The 21,062-nt window shown below is 43.9% G+C and overlaps 1 protein-coding gene across 2 annotated transcripts in view; it reads left to right on the forward strand.

The window, feature by feature from the left end:
- ccdc88b (coiled-coil domain containing 88B) overlaps positions 1–20,757 on the forward strand; it is a 28,022-nt gene extending 7,265 nt beyond the window's left edge. The window contains exons 6-28 of one of the 2 annotated variants that reach the window (XM_076159541.1): positions 452–535; positions 1,295–1,435; positions 2,236–2,381; positions 2,523–2,604; positions 3,523–3,681; positions 4,959–5,105; positions 5,319–5,493; positions 5,736–5,851; positions 6,519–6,587; positions 7,246–7,896; positions 8,103–8,282; positions 8,962–9,302; positions 9,441–9,600; positions 9,957–10,343; positions 11,448–11,627; positions 12,211–12,488; positions 12,871–13,014; positions 14,151–14,337; positions 15,375–15,520; positions 16,936–17,043; positions 17,744–17,898; positions 18,553–18,879; positions 19,229–20,757. In XM_076159541.1, coding sequence (XP_076015656.1) covers positions 452–535; positions 1,295–1,435; positions 2,236–2,381; positions 2,523–2,604; positions 3,523–3,681; positions 4,959–5,105; positions 5,319–5,493; positions 5,736–5,851; positions 6,519–6,587; positions 7,246–7,896; positions 8,103–8,282; positions 8,962–9,302; positions 9,441–9,600; positions 9,957–10,343; positions 11,448–11,627; positions 12,211–12,488; positions 12,871–13,014; positions 14,151–14,337; positions 15,375–15,520; positions 16,936–17,043; positions 17,744–17,898; positions 18,553–18,879; positions 19,229–19,266 — 4,401 coding nt within the window. In that variant the 3' untranslated portion in view covers positions 19,267–20,757. The remainder of the gene's footprint in view (positions 1–451; positions 536–1,294; positions 1,436–2,235; positions 2,382–2,522; positions 2,605–3,522; positions 3,682–4,958; positions 5,106–5,318; positions 5,494–5,735; positions 5,852–6,518; positions 6,588–7,245; positions 7,897–8,102; positions 8,283–8,961; positions 9,303–9,440; positions 9,601–9,956; positions 10,344–11,447; positions 11,628–12,210; positions 12,489–12,870; positions 13,015–14,150; positions 14,338–15,374; positions 15,521–16,935; positions 17,044–17,743; positions 17,899–18,552; positions 18,880–19,228) is intronic. The other variant, XM_076159542.1, reaches the window with a different exon arrangement.
- Positions 20,758–21,062: the final 305 nt, after the last annotated feature.

Raw genomic sequence — 21,062 nt, forward strand, 5'->3', positions numbered from 1 at the left:
TTTTTGTCATGTTGGAAGCCTCAGAAACAACCGAGTTGAAGAAATTCACTCTTGAGAAACTGAATGACTTTAATTCCAATTGTCGACGGTTCAATCTTCATCGCAGGCAATAGACGATGCAAAGTCTGATATTGTATAATTCAGCAATCCAGGCAAATGAAGAATTTTGATTCTAATGATATGACATAGAAGGAGTAATTACAGCGCCACCATCAGGCAGACTTCTTCCCTGGATCGTGATGGAAATCTGTCAATAACCTTTTGTGATATCCTGAGAGAGAAGAGACAAACAAACAAACATGAGTGATAACACCATATCCTTGTTGGAAGTAACAATATGTCATTCAAGGTTTCTATGAAATTCAAATGAAACTAGAAACAAAATCAACAGAATCTCCTTAAAAATAAACAAAATCAACTCACTACTGACTCATCTCCTGTGTGTTTGCAGTGTGAGAACAAGGAGACGTTCATTCAGCAGATCCAGTCTCTGGACATTGAGACCCAGGCAGCCATTGCCAGCTGCATACAGCAGGTGCAGTATGTTCCAATGCAGATTTAATGATCACACACAGGCAGGTTCGGATTATTACGCATGATTTAATGCAGCCTTGCTTCATTGAGTGATCTGAGTCAGCTCTCTTTACCTTTTCTTGGTGCTTCAGGTATGTTTGAAAATGAGCCACTTGTCACTCAGCTTGCTAGAAGCTCCTCAAGGACCAAGAGGTGCTCCTTGTCGCTGCCATTACACCCACAGCCTCCACCTCTCTCACTTCATTCTCTCGCCCTCGTATTATTTCTGCTACTTTCTCAAATTGTATTCTGAAATTGAGCATAAATGCCAAATTCTTTTTTTGTGCATTACCCCCCGTCAATCGCATTACTATAACAGCATGTTGCATATCAGTGTGTATGAATTACAGTAACAGTATGTTGCCCACCAGCCATTTTGTGCCACCAGCTTGCTCACACTCATAAATCACAGAGGTGAGAGGTGGTCCTCCACCCCCTGCTTGACATTCATATGCCTCCACCTGAGGACATTACAAACTGTTTACATGATCATTAGTTTTGCATCAGTCAGGCATTTTTGGGCACATTTCTCTAATGGACACATTCCCAGTAAATGTGCGAAGTGTGTTTCCATCATAAACACACAAATCTGCTCTGGCACCCAAAGCCTCACACTGCTGAAAGATGGGATCAAGTGTCCTCAAATCTGTCATGTTGTGTCAGGTTTCCAAGACGCACACAGAGCTCATCAGAGGAACCTTATGATGTGTGTTTGCTTCAGGTGACTCAGGATCCACATATGGTGCTGCCACTGCAGTGGGAGGAGCTTGTAGAGGTGGAAGGGGTGGAGCTACAGCTGGTGTTCAGCTCCATGGCCAAACAAATCCAAAGCATGCTGGCCCAGAGAGACACACAGCTGGAGGTAGTGTGTGTATGCACACGTTTAAATGATGTGATAATTGTGATTGGACTCCCATGTTACTCTGTGTTCATCTAAGCTTTTTAATGCTGTAAATACACTTTGTCATCCATGTTATGGCCCTCATAATGATTTCAAAACAACATTAATTTTATCTGACACAGATAAACAAACAGAAACACAGGACATGCATAATAAATAAACCCTGAGTTTGATCACAGCTAAATCATGTCTTCATAAATCGTCTTCATAAAATACAGAGTGGGGAATTCATCTGTAAGCCTCGTTTATGAGACTCTTTAGGACTCATGCACATGAAATATGAAATGAAATACACATAGATGCCCTTTCACTGGATTCGCTCCTGTCCAGTATCAGTATGAACAATCTTCTGATATAATAACAGAGGATGATGAGGTTTGACCGGGACCTAAAGGCATGGATGGATGGACGGGTGATATTCTAAACCCACAGCTGCAGTCTGCATAAGAGACCTGAGCTTTAGAAGATATGAAATTCAAATTTTCATATTTCCTATTGATGAAATGAAGTCCTGAAGACACACGTTCCTTCATTTGAATTTTTTAACCTCATAGATACCATTTAGAAATTCATTTAGTGTTAATTAAGCTGAAACATAAGATTTATCATTTTGTTGGGAAACAAATCTTTTCTATTCCTCTCCTCTCCTTTCCTTCTTTCCTTTCCTTTCCTCTCATCCCTCCTCTCACATCCAAATCTCTCCTTGCTGCATCTCTCACCCTTCCACCTCCCCCCTCTCTCCCTCCCTCCCTCCCTCCTAGAGGATAGCAGAGCTGCGTCGGGAGCGGGAGGCCCACACTGAGCCGACCACGGCACCCCTGGGTGGCCGCGGCGAGGAGACACCCCAGGGTGTGACGCTGCAACTTGCAGACAGCAGGGCCAAGCTACGGCACTTTAAACAGCAACTGTGAGTGTGTGTGTGTGTGTGTGTTTTTCCTGATACTGTTTGTAATTTCACTGTTTTGATTCAATGTTTATTAATATGATGAATGTATCCATTTAGAATGATATTACAGAGGAGCTGAGGCTTTCGTTTTGTGTTATTTAGGGAAGATAAAGGTGATCAGATTCTGGATTACAAGCAGGAAATTGAAACCATGGAGGAACAGCTCAAAAAACTCCAGAAAGAGGTATGAACACACACACACACACACACACACACACACACATTAAGTGTAGCCACTTACTGACTGTGTACAACAACTGCATAATAAAGTGTGAAAAAACTGTCAATGTTAACACATTTAATGTAAGAAAGACTAAGAAAAGCATCCAGTCTTCTACACACACTCACACACACACTAACACATTACATTATGACATCTAATGCACTTTCTTACGCTCAAAGTGCTACAGAAATCTAAAACCTTTCCCTAATAGCTTTAACGCAGATAATAATCTCTTAAAATAGGAGGCAGCGAGACGATATGAAAAACATATTTATCTTTACCTCAGAAGAATTATTATATTATTTTGCTATTGATCATTTCACCATATGGTAATGCTACATTTACTTAAAAAAACATCTATATGTATATTGTAACACCTAATCCAATAACAAGACATTATTGTATTATAGAGAATATAACACCCGGTCACGCCTACTTGCTCATGCATTTTCTTGTATTTATTTATTTATTTATTGTATTTTATTGTATATTGTATTTTTTATTGAATATTTGAGCTCTAAGATAAAACTGGCACAATAAATCCATTGCTAACTGTAGCATGGAACGCAGAAGTTTCATAAAAACATTTCATTGTACCTTACATAAAGCTACTTATTACAAATAATATTATGTGTGTATCTTTTAGTGAAAGATTGAAACAGTTTTAAGTGTAAGTCCTAACCTCCATGTCCTCACCTCAGAGGATTTTCATCATCTGTCTCCTTGTGTCAGACATTGTCAACATTTGCTTTATTCCATATCCCAGAGCTGCTCACTGCCTTCTCTGACCTCATCCCCACTGTATATGTGTGTGTGTGTGTTTGTGTGTGTGTGTGTGTGTGTGTGTGTGTGTGTGTGTGTGTGTGTTCTTGCCTGCAGAACCGTTCTCTGCAGGGCGAAGTGCGGGGCATGCGAGCACTACGTGATGAGCTGGATTGTGCCCGTGAGCGAGCTGCGCGGGCCGAGCAGCTCCAGACTGAGCTTCAGAGCTGTAAACACAGATTGCGCAGCCTGGAGCTTACGCGCACCCAGCTCAAGGTACAGGAGATGCACACACACACAACAACACACGTGTGAATGAGTCACAGATGCCAGAATAAAAACATGTGGCACATACGTACGTATACACCACCCAGGCTGTTTGGTCAGAGCAGTCATTTACAGTAGATAATCCACAGTCAATGGATGGAAAATGTCCCTTGTAGTAGAAAATTAATTATTCAAGTCTTGCCTTTGCCAAAGTCAGTGCTACACAAGAGTATCACAAGTGAAGGTCACTTCAAAAAGCTCCCATTTGAAACCTTCAGTGAGCAGCCATTATTTAATACAAAGAAGCACCATTTAATTTCAAAGTCATGTGCACTCACATGGGTGAGAGTGTTTCAGTGAAGAGCGAGCTGGAACACCTCTGAAGCTCAAAGCCAGAGGGTACGATCACACTGTGTGATGTCATCAGGATTTACAGCCTGGAGCTGCTTCTTGACAAAGAGCAGCAGTGCAGCTTAAGTTATTAGAGCTTTTACACCAAAACGAGATTTATTCGGTGGTAATATAAGTGTTCTGGGACAGAGATGTGCTCATATCCTTGTAAAACACCTCCCAGTGTCCTCATTGTCACCTTCTGTGAATATTTGATTCATTCTGCCTTCATCCCTGTCACAAACCAGATAAGCTGGCAGGATGAATTTGTCTCGAATTTGGATTAATGAAGGGAAAATAATGAGTTTAGCGAGCTGTTGTTAGGCTTTATTAAAGGCAGAAGAGCAAATCCTGAATGTTTAAATGCAGAGGCGTAAGGAGAGTCCAGACTAATGCTTCTGCAGAGGAGGGAGAGAAATGAATTTTCCAGCAACAGTTGTTCTCTGTTGCTCTCTACACACATAACTAATAAAGGCTTCACAGGCGGATATTAAAGGCCATTGGGGGAAAGGAAAGAAAATGAGTAATTGAAGTAGAACGAGGTGAGGCAGGCTGAAAGAAAGCAGGTATGGGAAAACATTACGACCTTTCCTCGCACAATAAGTGAAGCGCTCTGCCATTGTTTGTATCATACTAACTGTGAAAGAGCCCACAGAGCCTGAGAGGTTCTGTGGGCCTCAGCAGCAAACTGGCAGAGCGATTCGCTGAACAAGCACAGAGTCTGAAGATCCAACTGCTCAACATCTCATTGAATAGGGTTACAAAATGTCATTGTTATAGCGCCATCATCAGGCCAAGTAGTGAGTGACAGAAGAGTAAAAGGGAAGATGAAACTTTGACCTGACTTTTTTTCCGATCTTGCGATTTCTCCCTCCGCTGCATGTCGCCCCCTACAGGAGCAGCAGCAGTTGTGCGTGGCGCTGCAGGAAACCAAAGCTCTCCTGGAGGAACAGCTGACAGACGCACGGAGGCGTTGCTCCTCTCTAAGGGAGCTGGAGAGGGACAATCTCCTGCTGCGGCAGAGAGTTATAGGCCTGGAAGCGGTTAGTGTGTATGCGTGTGTGTGTGTGTGTGTTTGTTTAATCATTAACAAGTCTCAGCATGGGCTTTTGTATTCTTGCACATGTATTTGTATTTCTTAAGTGTGTTTAAATCTGTATGTTCTGTGTGTGCACTGTCTCTGTGTGTGTGTGTGTGTGTGTGTGTGTGTGTGTGTGTGTGTGTGTGTGTGTGTGTGTGTGTGTGTGTGTGTGTAGGAGCGGGACACTGAAAGGCAGAGGGTTGATGAGCTGCTGGAGATGAACATGGGCCTGGAGGCAGACCTGAGGCACAGCGGCAGCAGCCACAGTGTTCAGAATCCAATGGCGATGGTTCACCGACGTTTCTTCCAATCGGAACTGGACTCTGACGAGGAGCTGAGCGAATTGATTGGTCAGCACACCTGCCTGTCTGCCCCTTGTCACTTAGGACATTTTAATTAACTGATAAGAGAAAATATGTTGAGGTAATACTGTCCTCTGGGTTATCAGTCAACATTAATGCAGTGAATCTCTTATGTCCATTTCTCTCTCTCTCTCAATTTCTTCCTTTATTCCTCTGTCTGTCTGTCATTTTTCCCCTCTTCCTCCATTTTCCATACTTCCCTCTGCTTCTTCTTCATCCCCGCGTCGCAGATCTGAAGCCGCTGAGCGTGGAAGTGGGCGAGGCGTCGACACTGAGGCTGCTGGGAGCGGAGCAGGAAAACGCAGAGCTGAGGAGACGTTTAGAGGAGCTGCAGGCGCTGCAGGAGGTCAGGGCTCAGGGATCAAAGGTCACGGCTGTAGAAATCCATAACAATTTATCTCAGTGGTGAGATGTCGAAGGTCACGGCAGGTCATTAACAGAAGGCGTACTTACATTAATGAAAAAGTGCTGAAACTCATGCACATCTGCTCCGAGCCTTTAAAAGGTTTGGAAATGTGAAACTGTACCGAATGAGAATGCAGGATTTTCATTTCCGCCGCTGAACAGCTTTTATTCCTCGTCGTCGTATTTTGTTTCGACGGCTGGACGAATAATTCTAAGGGAATTTAAGGAACTCACTGGATTTGTTTGACATATTTTTGGTGGTACATAATGATGCAGCAGACATTAGAAATAAGATAGAATAACATTTTAAATGATAGGGTCTAATTTTCTATCTGTAATGTCTCGTTCATCATTTTACTGGCTTTCCAAATATTCAGTTGGATAAATTAGGTACAGTTGGAAAATTCAAATAACATTCTGTGGGTTTGAACAAAACTCTGCTGGACATATTTGGTGTTTTATGAACCTCAGCGATCCATGTCAAGCTGGCATCACTGAGTCCAACACGGAGGAGCTTCCTGTTATGTGTAACCTAGAGTATGTAGATGCAAATGAATGTGTGAGGCAGGAAGCAGCAGTGGATAATCGCCTGTCTCCTCTTGCTGCAGGCGGAATCACCAGACGCAAAGGATGAGCCGGCCTGCACAGAGACGGAACATCAGCAGACACTCAGAGAGGTGAGATGGAACTACAGACTGAGCTGAAATCCAGGAGCTCAATGACACACACACACACACATCAGCTCATTTATCATATATATACTGAAGCTTATTGTGAGAATGCCATTATGATAAACAGAATAACACTTTAAATGTTGGTCAAGTAGAAGGAATTGCTTCTGTTATTTTTTATTTTTCTGACTGCGCTTTGTGTTTTTAGCAATGGATAAAGTAAAAGGTGACATCTGCATAAAAAATACTTCAATACAAGTAAAATAAAAAAAAATGTAAATGTTTTAAAAAAAATTGATTTGATGTTGATTTAAGTTTTTTATTTTTATTTAAATGTATTTGGTTAAGTAAATAATAAATCAAGTAAATAAAATAATACTCTACACTTTAAAGGAGTGTATGCAGTGTTTGTATTTGGACCCAAATAGCTCGACCATCATCACTACACCAGTTTACTGTTAAAGGAGCGATGGTCTTTAATGAAGAGAGATGTTACAGTTAGATAGGAGTTTGGCTCAGATCCTCTCTTTCATTTCCCAGTTTCCTTTCATCTCCTCCTCTTCGCTTTGACCCTAAATGCATTTAGAGGAAGAACAAAGGAGACACATCAGTCCTCTTAGTCAGTTCATATTGTTGAAATGTGTTTTTTTTCTCTCCCTTTCAGTTTGAAAACTTGCAGAATGAAAACGCCACTTTGAAGCAGCGCCTTGAACAACTGGTGACCAAAATGCAAAGCATAGAAGATAAAAGGGGGGAAGAAGGAAAGGAGACATGCAGAAAAGAGGAGAAGACTGAGAGAGGAGTCCAGGGCTCTGAGTCCTGCAGAGAACAGGGGGAGGGGACGGTGAGGATCACAGAGGAGAGAACAGAAGAAATCATTGGGACCCAGAGGGAAGCAGGGGTCGGAGAAGAGGTTCTGCAGCTGCAGGGGAAGAAAGGAGAACCAGGCAATGATGAGATCCAGTGTAAAAACAGGGGGGAGGCAGAAGGAGGACAGAAAGACAAGGAGAAACAGAAAGAAACAGCGAGTGTCGAGCTCGCTCTTACAAAGCTGATGGACGGGGGAGAGGATGATTCAGACAAGGCTGTTTGTTCCCTGTCTGGTGCTGATGTGGAGCTGCTGACGCGGCACCTCCAGGACTCGCAGGAGGAGGCTGACAGACAGACGACGGTGGCCCAAGAACTGCGCTCCAAGCTGGGAGAGCAGAGCAGGAGAGCCTGGGAGGCGGAGCAGAGGCTGGTGCTCCTGGAGGCTGAGCTGCAGCAGCTGAAGAAGGCCGCTGAGAGTCTGGGAGAGGCCCGCAGGCAGATGGAGGTATGGATGAATGTGTGCAACCCAAAAGCTCCCAGATTAACAACTCAACATTACATCAAGACAATCTGAAAGTTTGAAGGCTGTAATAACAGATAACATCAAATCATCATGTCAGGGTCAAAGGTTTGCTGGGCATGTTTTCCTCCCTCACAAATTGTGCATGTCTGAAAATTCCTGTGACTGTTTGGCTCCCGGCGGTGCTGCAGGTCCTTCAGTCAGAGGGTCTGGTGATGGAGGAGGAGCTGTTCCGCCTGCGGAGCCAAGTGGAGCTTCAGAGGATGCAGACCACAGTCATCACCACGCTGGAGGGAGAGAGAGTGGCATTGGAGAGAGAGAGGGACACACTGCGGAGCACAGTGGATACCATGCGCACTGCCCTGCGCAAGGTTGGAGAGTACACACACACACACACACACACACACACACACACACACACACACACACACACACAAACCTGACATCTTGATGAACCTGCAGTAGTAGAAGTGATCCTATTTTACTAGCAGGTCAAATAATTCAATTCCTTTACATTTCTCTCAGTATTTGTAATATTTATTGCTAAAATCTAATAGTGTTACCTTGAGAAACGGTTCACCTAGAGGTAGATCTGACAGCGTGAAAGTGAAAGGAAGACTTAAGCTGTCAGAGAGCGAAATCAAAAGCCTTCCCCCTCTCAGTGTTGAGCTGTACAGAGGTGGGATGGTGACATGTGGAGGTGACGCTCATACAGGCTCAGAGATCAGCCTGCAGACGGAGCTCAGGGTTCAGTAGCTCCGCCTGTGAGTTGAAACAGGGAAGTGGAGTGAGTGGCATCATCCTTATTCCCGCATCTCGTCAAATTCTTTGTGATTCTCCTCCAGAATATGTGATGCAATGCGCTGTGTTTTTGTGCAGAATGTGCAATGTTTGAGTTACATTACAAGATAAGCAGACAAAGAGTGCTATGGCGGTTTAACACAGAGGAGAGAGTTAATTTGAACCACCTGGAAAGTCTTCAGGATGACTATGGGATGAAGAATCCCTGTAATGCCGCAGCAGACACATTAATGATTCCTCCGTTGCCAGGGTGACCAACTAGACCTGACCATCCAGACTCTCAGGGCGGAGCTGGAACGTCAGGGTCGGAGTTTGGAGACTTGTCGGCGCCGGGAGGAGGAGTTAGAGGCAGAGCTCCGCGAGGCCAGTCTGGAGGCGGAGTCACTGGCCCGGGCGCGGGATCAGGCGCTGCTGGAGGCCTCGCGCTTGGACCTGGAGAAGGAGGCCTGCCAGTCAGAGCTGGATGGTCAACGGAAGGAGGGGAGACAGAGGGAGCGGGAGGCGGCCAGACAGAGGCAGCAGCTGGAGAGCACAACCCTGGCCCTGGAGCACAGCAACAAGCGAGCACGGGCTCTGGACACGGAGCACAGGTACACACACACACTCACACGCTTCAGACCCCCGACCCCTCCTCAGGGTGGACATTTAGCTTCATGAGGCATCAGGCAGAGCTCGACTCTCACCTAGCACAACCTGTGTGGGACCTGTCTTGCTCTTGGTGTGTGCAGACAAGTGTGTCAGCAGCTGTCTCAGTCCAAGGAGCTCTGCACGCAGCTGCAGGACCTGGAGAAAGAGCTGGGCGCTCAGTTAGCCGGCCTGGAGGACAGTAAGCAGCAGCTGCAGGAGCAATACGCAAAGGCCCAGGGTGAAATCAGCTCACTGACGCAGGTGTGTGTGTGTGTGTGTAAAAATGTCCTTTTTTTGGGAAAACTTCTTATATTCTTTACCAACCTTCATGTCCATCACTGCTGCTAACATTGTTACATCATCATTAACATTCAGTGATCGATGTCACAAAACTCTAATAAACTTACAGCGTCTGCTAACAGAGTTTGGTTCATTAGAGAGTTGGGCTAGATAATTTTTCATTTTAAAATTGAAATCCCGATATGAAACTGTGAGATTATGCGAGCGAGGAGGAGCATCTGGCTGCTTTATCTCTACTCCATAAACCTGTTTCAGATTTATCGCAGAAACACTATAGGCTCTAATGTTCAAACACTTTGTTGTCCCTCTCGGATCAGGACGTGTCCAACGAGCAGACTCGCTCTCAAGGACTGTCCTCTGAAGTTGAACGCCTGAGCCAGAAGCTTGAGGACGCAGAGGCCGAGCTGAAGGCGGCGAGTGAATCCCTCAGCCAATCACAGCAGAGGATCCTCTCTCTCGCCCAGTGCCTGAAGAAAAGTGGCTCTCAGGCAGAAAATACAAGTTCAGAGGTGGAAGCGATGTCTTTTTCAGATCCAGACTCTACAAAGAATAAGTCCATTTGTCTGGCACGTACGCAGCAGACGGCAGCGGTGGGTCGGCACCCTGAAGCTGCCGAAGGTCGTGACCTTTCAGTGATCCCTGACAGTGGCGAGGGACAAACAGAGAGGCTGCTGAGAGAGAGACTTGAAGGAATTGAAAAAGAGGTGTGTGTGTGTGTGTGTGTGTGTGTGTGTGTTCATCCACACCACTGTCAGAACTACTTTATCTGTACTCATCTACGTCACACTTTGACTTTCTATTAATCGCTTTCATTGCTGCTTCTCTCTCTCTCTTACACACACACACACACACACACACACACACACACACAGGGCACTCAATCAAACTGCATTTCTCCAGCATTGTTAGGGGGCGGGAGTAACGCCCAGTTCATTGCACAATAGGCATCATCGCATTACCTCGATCAAGATGGAAGATCAATAATTCCTCCCTTGCCAGACTCACACATGCCACATTAGCGGCAAACGCTGCAGGTAAAACTGCTATTTTGAAGACTGAGTCATCCTGATGCCTAAAAGACTCATTTATCACACGGGGGGATAAAGAATATTCCATTCACTGCACAGAAAAAACAGATTTTAAAGCCATTTCAAAGGTTCGGCTCTGCTGCTTCGACGCTCGCTTGTCTCGATTAACGCTGATAAATGAAGCTGATGCACAGGGATGCCATGCGCGATTGCCATCTTTGAAATAGAGTTGCAGCTTGAGCAACTGATTCCTAATCTACTTTACTGTGCAGTGGACAGAGTGTTCATTTCATTACAGCCTGACAGAAGAGTCCTTGAGGATTTTGGAAATGTCTTCAGAATGCCGTTTAACTAAGCGCCGGCAAACCAGCTGCGGGATTTTCCAAAACTCTCTGTTCATTTCTGAGGTTTAAGTCTGTGATTTGAACGTAATCCACTCAATAGTCTGACACGTAAACACAGTGAGTAATGAGCGGCTTAAACTGGTTATGAGAATAAGCAACCAGGCATTTTAACTTCTTATGTAACCAGTCAAATTCTCACTTTGCCAATATTCCTGGATTTGTATAAGTCTCCCGAATAAATTTGCAGATTAGATTGTTAATATACCTTTTTAAATGCCTCTAGTTGGAGTTTAAAGCTAAATATGTAGATTAGTATTGTGTTATATTGCGTAGTTCTGAAAAATGGAAGCACAAAGTGAATTTCACCCCTGTATTTATACAAATCAATCACAAATCTTTACTTTGGCCTGAAGTGTTTTGAGGAGTTAATGGACAGGTTCTCTCTCCCTCTCAGAGAGCGGCGGTGTTAGCAGAGCAGGGGGCGCTGTTGTCCCGCTTGGCCCAGTCCCAGGAAGCCTGTGAGCACCTGAGGGAGCAGCTGGAGGCTCTGCAACGCAACTCCCTCAGCCTGCAGGACTCCTGCACCCGGCTGCAGAACCTCAATACACAGCTACAGGTAGCCCACAACACACACACACACACACATATCAGGCTGTCTCATCATCTTAATATACTATATATAATAGTTGTGTCTATTAGTGTTTCTAAAAATGTAAGACTCTTTCATTTTCGTCTCTCTTACTGCTCTGCTGCATGTTGGTTTTAAAAAAAGGAAAAGTTTTGGAACCAATAAAGCGTTGTGTGATTTATGCATGAGCTGTAGCTTTTGGTGTCGCAGGAAAGTGTCAACTTTGTTTTGATTTTTGCCTCTTAGAGTTTTGGGGCATAAGGCAGATTTATGTCAGAATCTAAGTCACTGTTAACACTGAAACACGGAGGAGTCAGGAGAAGCTGCTCTTCTTCTTCTTAAAGCTCTGCTTCTGTTAATGTTTCAGAATACATGCAGTAATTATTTGTTTGTTTCAAAACGATGCACATACAGTTTATGTGTGTGAATTACACACTTTCTATTCTTTTCTTTGTGGGTTAAACAACCATTAACTCACTTCAACTTCATAATATTCCAGATGTTTTCTAGAGGTGTAAGAGCTGCGATCTGTCACACCTCACATGAATCATTCTCACACACACACACACAGGTGGAACAAGCGTCGCTCACCTCCCAGCATGCAGTGGTGCTGGCGCGCTGCAGCGAGAGCGAGGCCCGGTGTGCGACTCTGGCGGCCGAGTCCAAAGTGTGGGCTCGGGAGCGGGACGAGTCGCTGGCCAGGATGGAGGCGCTTTGTCGGGACCACGAGAGAATGACGGCGCTGCAGCAGCGGCAGGAGGCGGAGCTAGAGGAGCTGCTGGACAAACACTCACAGCTCAGGAGCAACAATCGCAGCATGGAGGCCCAGCACAGGGAGCTGGAGGGCAGGTACACACACACACACACACACACACACACACACACACACACACACACACACACACACACACACCAACTAATCAGGTTTAAAATTGTCTCTTTGGAAAGTTCATATAATTGTCAATTAAAGACTTTTAAACATGTTTTCTTCTTCTCTCACCAGGGCTGCAACTAATAATAAAATAATAAAATTGAAAAATTCAATTTGAGATGGCAATCAAAAATCAAATCTCTGTTTTGGCCTTTCTGACATTATCAAATTGCTTATTTGCCGGAAATCCTCATATTTCAAAAAGTGAATCTTGCCAATATTTGATATTTTTTGACACAAATAAATGAGAAAAAAAACCATCATTGAAATTGTGGCCTGAAATACGCTCACAATCTCCAGGTACAAGGAGCTCCTGGATGGCAAACGACAGCTGGAGGAGAAAGAGAGAGAGATGAAGAAGGAAAGGGAAGAGATGGAAGCAGAGGCTCAGACCAGGCTGGAGAGGGAACGGCAGCTGGAGAGAGTGAAAGAAGACCACGAGAGGTAAAGCATCTTCATCCTGGCTGGGATCTGATCCAGATCATCCCTTCAATCCCAGCCTCCCTCTCTCTCTCTCTCTCTCTCTCTCTCTCTCTCTCTCTCTCTCTCTCTCTCTCTCTCTCTCTCTCTCTCTCTCTCTCTCTCTCTCTCTCAGCGTGGGAATCAGTGCGAGTGCAAATATAAGAGAGTATTTGTCTTCGCTGTGATTTTATGGCTCATGGTTTTCAGACACAAACGATCTCATAAAAATGGGATCAGGAGCCACTCGTAAATGCAAAAAAAGTCATATTTGGGTTCTTTGTTGTGCTTTATAGGCTTAGTGCAACCATCAAAGGCATACAATTGAAGGACATAACAGTCATTCATCTCAAACAGATGATAAATATTACTGACTGTATTTTCTCTTGGGTGTAACTTGGGTAAAATAATGTTAAACTATAAACTATAAACTGTCTTCATGTGATGATTTGCCACAGTGGAAACAGGAAGTCTTCCTTTGCTGGCTGTGACAGTTGATATAAATGTTCTCACGTCTTAAATTGCGAATTGGTATTATGGTATCATAACTGAATTCAGGGGGAAAAAATGAATTAATATTAAACATGTTAGCTGAGCATCTATTCATTCATTTATTATTCAGACCAGGGCTGTTATGCTGCTCAGTGCCACTTCATTAGTATGAAAAGTTTCACTCCAAAACACTTTTCAGTCCAATTTGGGAATATATAAAATGTCCAGTAATGTTTATGACTGAATATTAACAAATATCTCTCTTAGCGATCATTACAGCTTCTCATTATAATTCTTGTTTGAAATAAAAGGCAAAGATTGCTGCGTATCTATAATGCTCCCATTTTACAAACAGCAGCCCAAGACCACAAAGTAACTCCAGTTATTCACCTTAATGTGTTTTTCAATCATTTGTCTGAAATGATTTAACATTCATCTGGTGGTTGCTGGTTTTGGGAGCACTCCTCACGCTATATTATAAAATAATAATGACTTTTACTTAAGAGAGAAGCGTTCATAACAACAAGCTTTACAGGGTCCATAACAATGAAAGCAGTGAATAAAGCCCATGTGTGTGTGCGTATGTGTGTGTGTGTGTGTGCGTGTGTGTGTGTGCGTGTGTGTTCAAGGCTGCAGGCGCAGCAGAAGGAGTGGCTGGCGTCCCAGGCAGAGCTGCTGGCTCAGGGCTGCGTGCTGAAGGGGGAACTGAGCACTGCCCAGCTGGACAAAACACGACTGGAAGGCGAGCTGAGCATCCTGAGAGAGAACAATCAGAGCCTGGACCTCAGCAACGCACGCCTCACCAGCCAGTACCAGGTACACACACACACACACATGGACACACACACACACACACATGCACAGGTGGGTTTTAATTCACCAGATTAATTAAAAACTAATTCATCCCTAAACACTATTGAGCAATTGAACAAAGAAAACTAAATAGGAGATTGTAGGTATTTGTGTAACTGTGACCAGGGAGGAAACACTGGCTGGCTGAGATTTGCAATAAAGCCAATTTCTGCCTGACGAATCAACAAACTGATATATTGTTCTCAACCAAATAGAAGCCAAACAAGTACGTGAATACCAAGCACCCAATAAGAGGCAGAGCTTTGCACCGCAGCAGCTTCAGTCCCACTCAGAACGCAGCCACAAGACCTGAATATTGAAAACGCTCTTGATGGAGGAGCGTCTGCATTTGTTTGGCGGATAAAACGAGCGGAAATGTTTCATAAAGTTAATGCTGTTTAGATTTACTTGAATCACACACACTCTGGTTTTTTTGGGGGGTTCTAATAATATCTGCTGTTTGTGTGATTGTGCGAAAAGCTCACACACAAATCGCTGCCATATTCACACACATGTTCACACACCGGCATGGGTTTCTTATGTAGGTGAAGCTTGCTGGATTATTCTCAGGTTGACTGCAAGCGCTCAGCCTTAAAGCTACAGGATGTCACTGTGATAGAATCTGCTGAAATCCTCATTTTATCCTGATAAGAATCTATAAATAGAGTGTAGCGCCTCCTACTGATGGGACACCTGTTGATTCTGTGTTGGCTTTGTTCCAGTTCCTCTAATACCTGGATACTGTATGTGCAGCGTGTGTGTGTGTGTGTGTGTGTGTGTGTTTCAGCATGGAAGAGCAACTTTATGAGGCTCTAAAGTGTCGAGCTTTGTTGTGAGTCACTTCACCAATCAGCTGATGTCACCCAGTGGTGGTTAAAATCCCGTTAATGGTCTTTAAGTCTCTGCTGGTGAGATGTGACAGACAGTAGAATGTACTCCTACGCACTCATTTATTTGTTGTGTGTGTGTGTGTGTGTGTGTGTGTGTGTGTGTGTGTTCAGTTGCTGACCCAGCTGAAGGGGAACATGGAGGAAGAGAACCGACAGTTGGCAGAACAGAACCAGAGTCTGCTGAAGGAGAACCGGTCCTTACTGGAACAGAGCATGGAGCGCCGCGATCAACACTATACAGAGCAGAGGGAGCACCAGTCAGTACACACACGCACACGCACACACACACACACACACACACACACACACACACACACACACACACACACACACACACACACACACAGGTAATTGTGCTAGTCAACTCTTTGATTATTTACTTCTGTATCATTCACAGGTCATTATTACAAAAATATGTGTGAGATTGCAAACCATCCCTATAAAAAAACCCAATCTGAACATAAGGAAAGAAGACAGAATAAAAGAAAGACAGAAAGAAAGAAAGAAAGTCTTCTCCATATTGGGGTGCAGCATTACAATATATTTTGGAGCTTTGATAGTGTGAAAGACATTTTCGACTGTTTGATTATCCAGCAGCCCGTCACTGTGACTGTGGGCGTCGCTGAGTAAATCACAGTCACACTCTTTCAGAATAACATCGGGGGAAATGTTCTGGTGGATCTATGAGGAGCTGTCAAACTGTCACAAAATGAGTCATACTGGCCTTCAAGAGTGCTTCATCAAACTCCAACCCAAACTCGGTTTTATTTCCTAATTTTCTATTGTTTTGCTGCAAGCTGCAGGGCTTTGTTGTTTTGTTCTCGTTGTTGTTGTTGGAGGCTGTGTGTGTGTGTGTGTGTGTGTGTGTGTGTATGGGTTGAAGCAGAGACGTAGTCAGAAATCACTGCAGCTAATGGTGGAATTTATCAGAGAGAAACATTCCATTAGCTCATTATCAAGAGGAAGAATCTACAGTTTGTCTAACACACACACACACACTCACACACACAGTCACTATGTTTATGTGCTTGCTTTATATTTAGTCTTTACTGCATTTAAGGAGGAAGACAAACATGTCACTTACTGAATAACAAGAGGAGCGTTGAATTAACTGATGGGCATAAAGCTTCTGAATTTGCTTAAAGCTTCAATAAATCCTGATAGGAATCGAGTCAAAATCATGTCTCTGTAGCGCCTCCTACTAATGGGATCTGATGTGGGAGAAAATGATCATTGAGTCCAAAAAATACCGCTATTAACCACAAGGGGAACACATTCTCCATGAGGTTATTAGATTGAAATTACTCCATGATTCCAGACTGCTGCTTTAATGGGACGGGAGTGAACGTTTTAGTAAACAGACTGAGTGAGGCGTTTGTATCCTTAGCAACCAGTCCTTCTTCACGGTCAGGCTTTGTCCTCGCATCAGCTCCGATTCCAAACTCTCTGATCACACGTGGACATTACAATCCGGTCCGTTCCCGCCTCAGCTCAGAAGGCAAAGCACACAGTTTCCACCAATGACACACACTATCAAGCTATGTTTACAACCCAGTGTGCATCATTGGTAATGAATGCATGAAATGAAAGGAGTAATCTTCCCTCACGGTTTCCTTCATCTTCCTCCTGGCTGCTCCGGCTTTGTTCTGACATCTCGTGTGTTTTCCTTCAGGGAGAAGCTGAGTGAACTCCGCCGGGAGAAACAGAAGTTGGTGGAGAAGATTATGGATCAGTACAGAGTCCTTGAACCCAGCATGCAACCTTCACCAATCAAGGCCAAGTATAAATACATATATAAATATTTATGTATACATATGCTGTTACTTTTTACTCATGAATACACACATGTGTAGCCAGAACTCAAGTGTTTATACCTTAAGTCACTACTGTTGCTTATGTTCAAAGTAGCAGAAAAAAATTATAATAAATAAATTGAATAAAACGAAGTAAAATAAAATTAACTTAACTTAACTTAAATTAGAGACAATTAAATGAATTAAAAAAATAAAAAAATAAATAACTACACACACACATGCATTAAAATGTACCACAATCAAACAGCACCATTCCTCACATTCAATGCTTTTACTATGAAACTACAAATACTGTTTACTGCCATCACATATTTTCCATTGTATTAGTAACTAAAGGATTTCTACTACTGCAAAGTGAAGCTGATCCAAAATGTCCTTATTTCATCAAAAAGCAATCACAGCAGTATAGGAATAAGTATACTCATATATACTTATACATATGTTGATATCTACAGTGATTGAACTTTTAAACTTTGATGATACTTGTTAAAATTCACTATGAAGGACTTTGCCGTTTCTCCAGCAAATGCACCTTGAGGAATCAGCTGTATACAAATTGCAGCATTGTGACATTAAGGATAATTGATGATAGGATTTGCATAATGTACATGGACACTGCGGTCTAAACGTATATGTAAATGGTCCCTGTCCTCTGTGTCCCCATAGGAAGTCTAACTGGATTGCAGACAGGATGAAGAAGCTGATCAAACCCCGGGGAGGAGGAGGAAGAGAGGGACGCGCCCAATTCACTGCTGCAGGCAGCGTGGAAAACCTTGCCGACAGCACTGAATTTAGATCCGACACACACACACCTCAGCCTGGTGAGACCGCACACAGTGGCGGGCAAACACACACAAACAGGAGTGGACTTGCTTTCACAAAGATGTGCTCACACACCATCAAGCAAGGCTACAGGGTTGCATACAAATCATCTCATGACTATCAAGTGTGGTTGGCTTTGATATGTCATTCTGTTCTTTAGATCTTTCCCTCGCCGTGTTCAGACTCACTGAGACGGGCTCCACTGTAAAGCATGCGGTGAAAGAGAAAGAGTCACAGAGGCTCCGTTCTCTTTTTGTGCACCTTGACTGTGGAATGCATCCATCAACTAAGAAGAAAAACACATTCAATAGAGAGTTTCAAAGCCAAGATTTAAGCCACGACATGCATTCAGGATTGTATTTTTCTTTTTGACGTACCGGCATTGTCCCCATATTTATCCCCTGGCATCGCATTTGATATTGTGCGTTTCTATGGTGTGTTTTGGTGAGTTTGTATCACAAAGAGAGAGAGCGAAAGAAAGACACACACAGTTTCTCCTCTGGGCACCAAGTAGAAGAAGCTGAGAATCTCTCACACATATCGCGCTGTAGTAGCAGGACAACACAGCGATCCGTTATATTGACGTGTATTACATGTTAAAGCTGTACCTAATAAAGTGGTAATCAGTGTTTATCACCGTCCACTCCCTCCAGACCCCCGCAGCGCTCCCGTGTCTCCCTCTCCCGCGAGAAGAACTCAATCGGACGCAGACCCAGACATTTCCGAGCCCGAGGTCCAGCCCGTGCGCACCGGCTCCGGGGGCCGTCGCAAACTGGGCTCCCGTCACGGCTGGGGTCTGGGGATAGGCAGAGGAGGGTCCATTTCCCATTCCTTCAGTCCCGGTGACCACAAGACGCCGCCTCGCCTGCAGCAGCGCCCCAGCCAGCAGCGCTCCAGCCAGCAGGCCTCCGCCGTCCTCTGGGAGGGACAGACCCGTGAAGGCGACGTTCCACTGAGCCGTGAGGAGAACGGAGGGAGAGGTGAGAAGGAGAAGGAACAGGAAGCTCCATCACAGCAAGTCCATTTTATGTCCTCCTCCACAAAATCAGCTGTTTGAACGTCTTAAACTACAAACAAGCTGAATGAATAAAAAGATACAATTGATTTATGAACATTGTTGAAAAAGATTCAGCAACCACTAATTATTTTCAAATTTCTTGTAATTAATTCTCAGTTGGATTATGTGTGTGTGTGTGTGTGCCCAGATAGTGACACAACATCAATGATTTCTCAAAATACTGTTATTTGAATTAAATACACACACACACACACACACACACACACACCCACTCCATATGAAAGTCTTATTGCTGTAATCATCTTTTACAGACGATCAGCACTCCAGCGACGACACACCGACGGCCTGAGAAGCAACTGCTGTTCTCTCTCATTTACAAAACCAATATTTAATTGCATTTGCCTCCTACACACCAGTTTTCATCCTGCATTTGTATGTCGTTATAAAATACTCGATGCTTTGAATAAATTATTCAGTCGGTATAATGATTTGCCACATTGCTCACCTGTGAAGGAGTAAAGCAGCTTTGTGGAGCTCTACATGTGTTAGTGTGTTATCAGAGAGCCACACAGCAGCACTACGCCGTGTGTGTGTGTGTGTGTGTGATAACACTCAATTACACATGCATGGAGGATGCATGGATTCATTAGCAACATAATATATGTATCAAATTCAGCAGTGGAAGAAGTAAAAAGCACCAGAATGAGAATTCCACACTGGATGTTTGATCTTGTCTTCCATTAACCTTTATAGGTTGAGCTAAAATGTTGATGTTCTTGCTTGTGCTCTCTGAATGCCCCTTTTTTCTGTTTGCTCTCTCCAGCACTTTTAAAGACTCATCGCTGATGTTCTCAGAAGTGTTTTTCAGGAAAAAGCAGCAACAGCTTCACACCGTATTAGATCTGAAACGCAGGGAAGCAGAAGTAAAGAAATCCCTGAAATCGACATAAAAACATTTTGGTATCCAACAAAATACTACAGAGAATACTAACATCCAGTTTATTTTCATAGATAGATAGATAGATAGATAGATAGATAGATAGATAGATAGATAGATAGATAGATAGATAGATAGATAGATAGAGCATCAGTGTGGAGTCGTCTCAATCACAAATGATCAAATCCCATTTCATTTTAGAGTTCCTGTGTAGATCCATTCATTGATCGAATCAGTGTGGGGCAGGTCAGACTGATGGCAGACAGACAGACAGACAGGTGAAGAGGAGAATGACTAAGCAGAGCTGAGAGTTCATCATGAAACTAAAAGGGTCCACTTATTAGACAGGCAACTCCCAAAGAGCTCCTGTTTCCCAGATTAGGAGAACAATACGTCAGCATTTCCAGTAGAGCACAGGGTGTTTTTGAGAGAGACAGTGCGTGAGTGTGTGTGTGTGTGTGTGTTTGTGGAAGACAACACTGAGGATAATAGCTGGACGCAGCTCTTTCTCTTCAGCCAGCCCTCCACAAATGCACACCCTGAATTATGATTTGCAAATGACAAATGGGTGGCTAATACAATTCATGAATTATGTAGTTGTCATGGTGACATTAATCAAAAAGCAGGGCTCTTCTCTCAGCTCCGATCCTTGTGTTTGCTGGAATTGAGATGCATGACGGAGGCTGCACACCGGAGCTGCCTGAGTGAGCACAGGGCACGGCGATAGCAAGATATTGGTTCTGCCAGTCACTCGGAGGCGACGCGGCAATCACACGGCCTCAGGCTCACACACACACACACACACACACATAAACATGAGGACAAAAAGTGTAGAGGGGCACTTTAAATTTTCAACATTCATCTTTTAGAAACATGGACGTATTAATAAAAAAAACTAAAACAAAAAGGCCAACCAATTAAAAATGATTTGAATTTTGTCCTCGTTAATCCAGCCCAAGCTTCTGCCGGAGCGAGATTTGGTGGTTGGTTTGGCCTCGTCCACCTCGTCCTCAGCAGCAACACGAAACTGTCAGAACCGACAGAATCCTTGTAAGGGAATGAATGAAGAGTGAGAAGCGGTGGCCCGGGCGCAGTGATTACAGGCCTTCTTCTCCGCCCTTGATTGCTGAAGCGATGAATGATGGATGGCTGCCTTGGTTGACATCACAGTTGGATCTCCGCTTCTTAATTATTGAGCATCTGAGTGG

The sequence above is a fragment of the Genypterus blacodes genome, unplaced genomic scaffold, assembly GCF_046128005.1.
Source record: "Genypterus blacodes isolate CSIRO-AG114 ecotype Tasmania unplaced genomic scaffold, CSIRO-AGI_Gbla_v1 ptg000098l_1, whole genome shotgun sequence".
In the NCBI taxonomy this organism is placed as follows: Eukaryota; Metazoa; Chordata; class Actinopteri; order Ophidiiformes; family Ophidiidae; genus Genypterus; species Genypterus blacodes.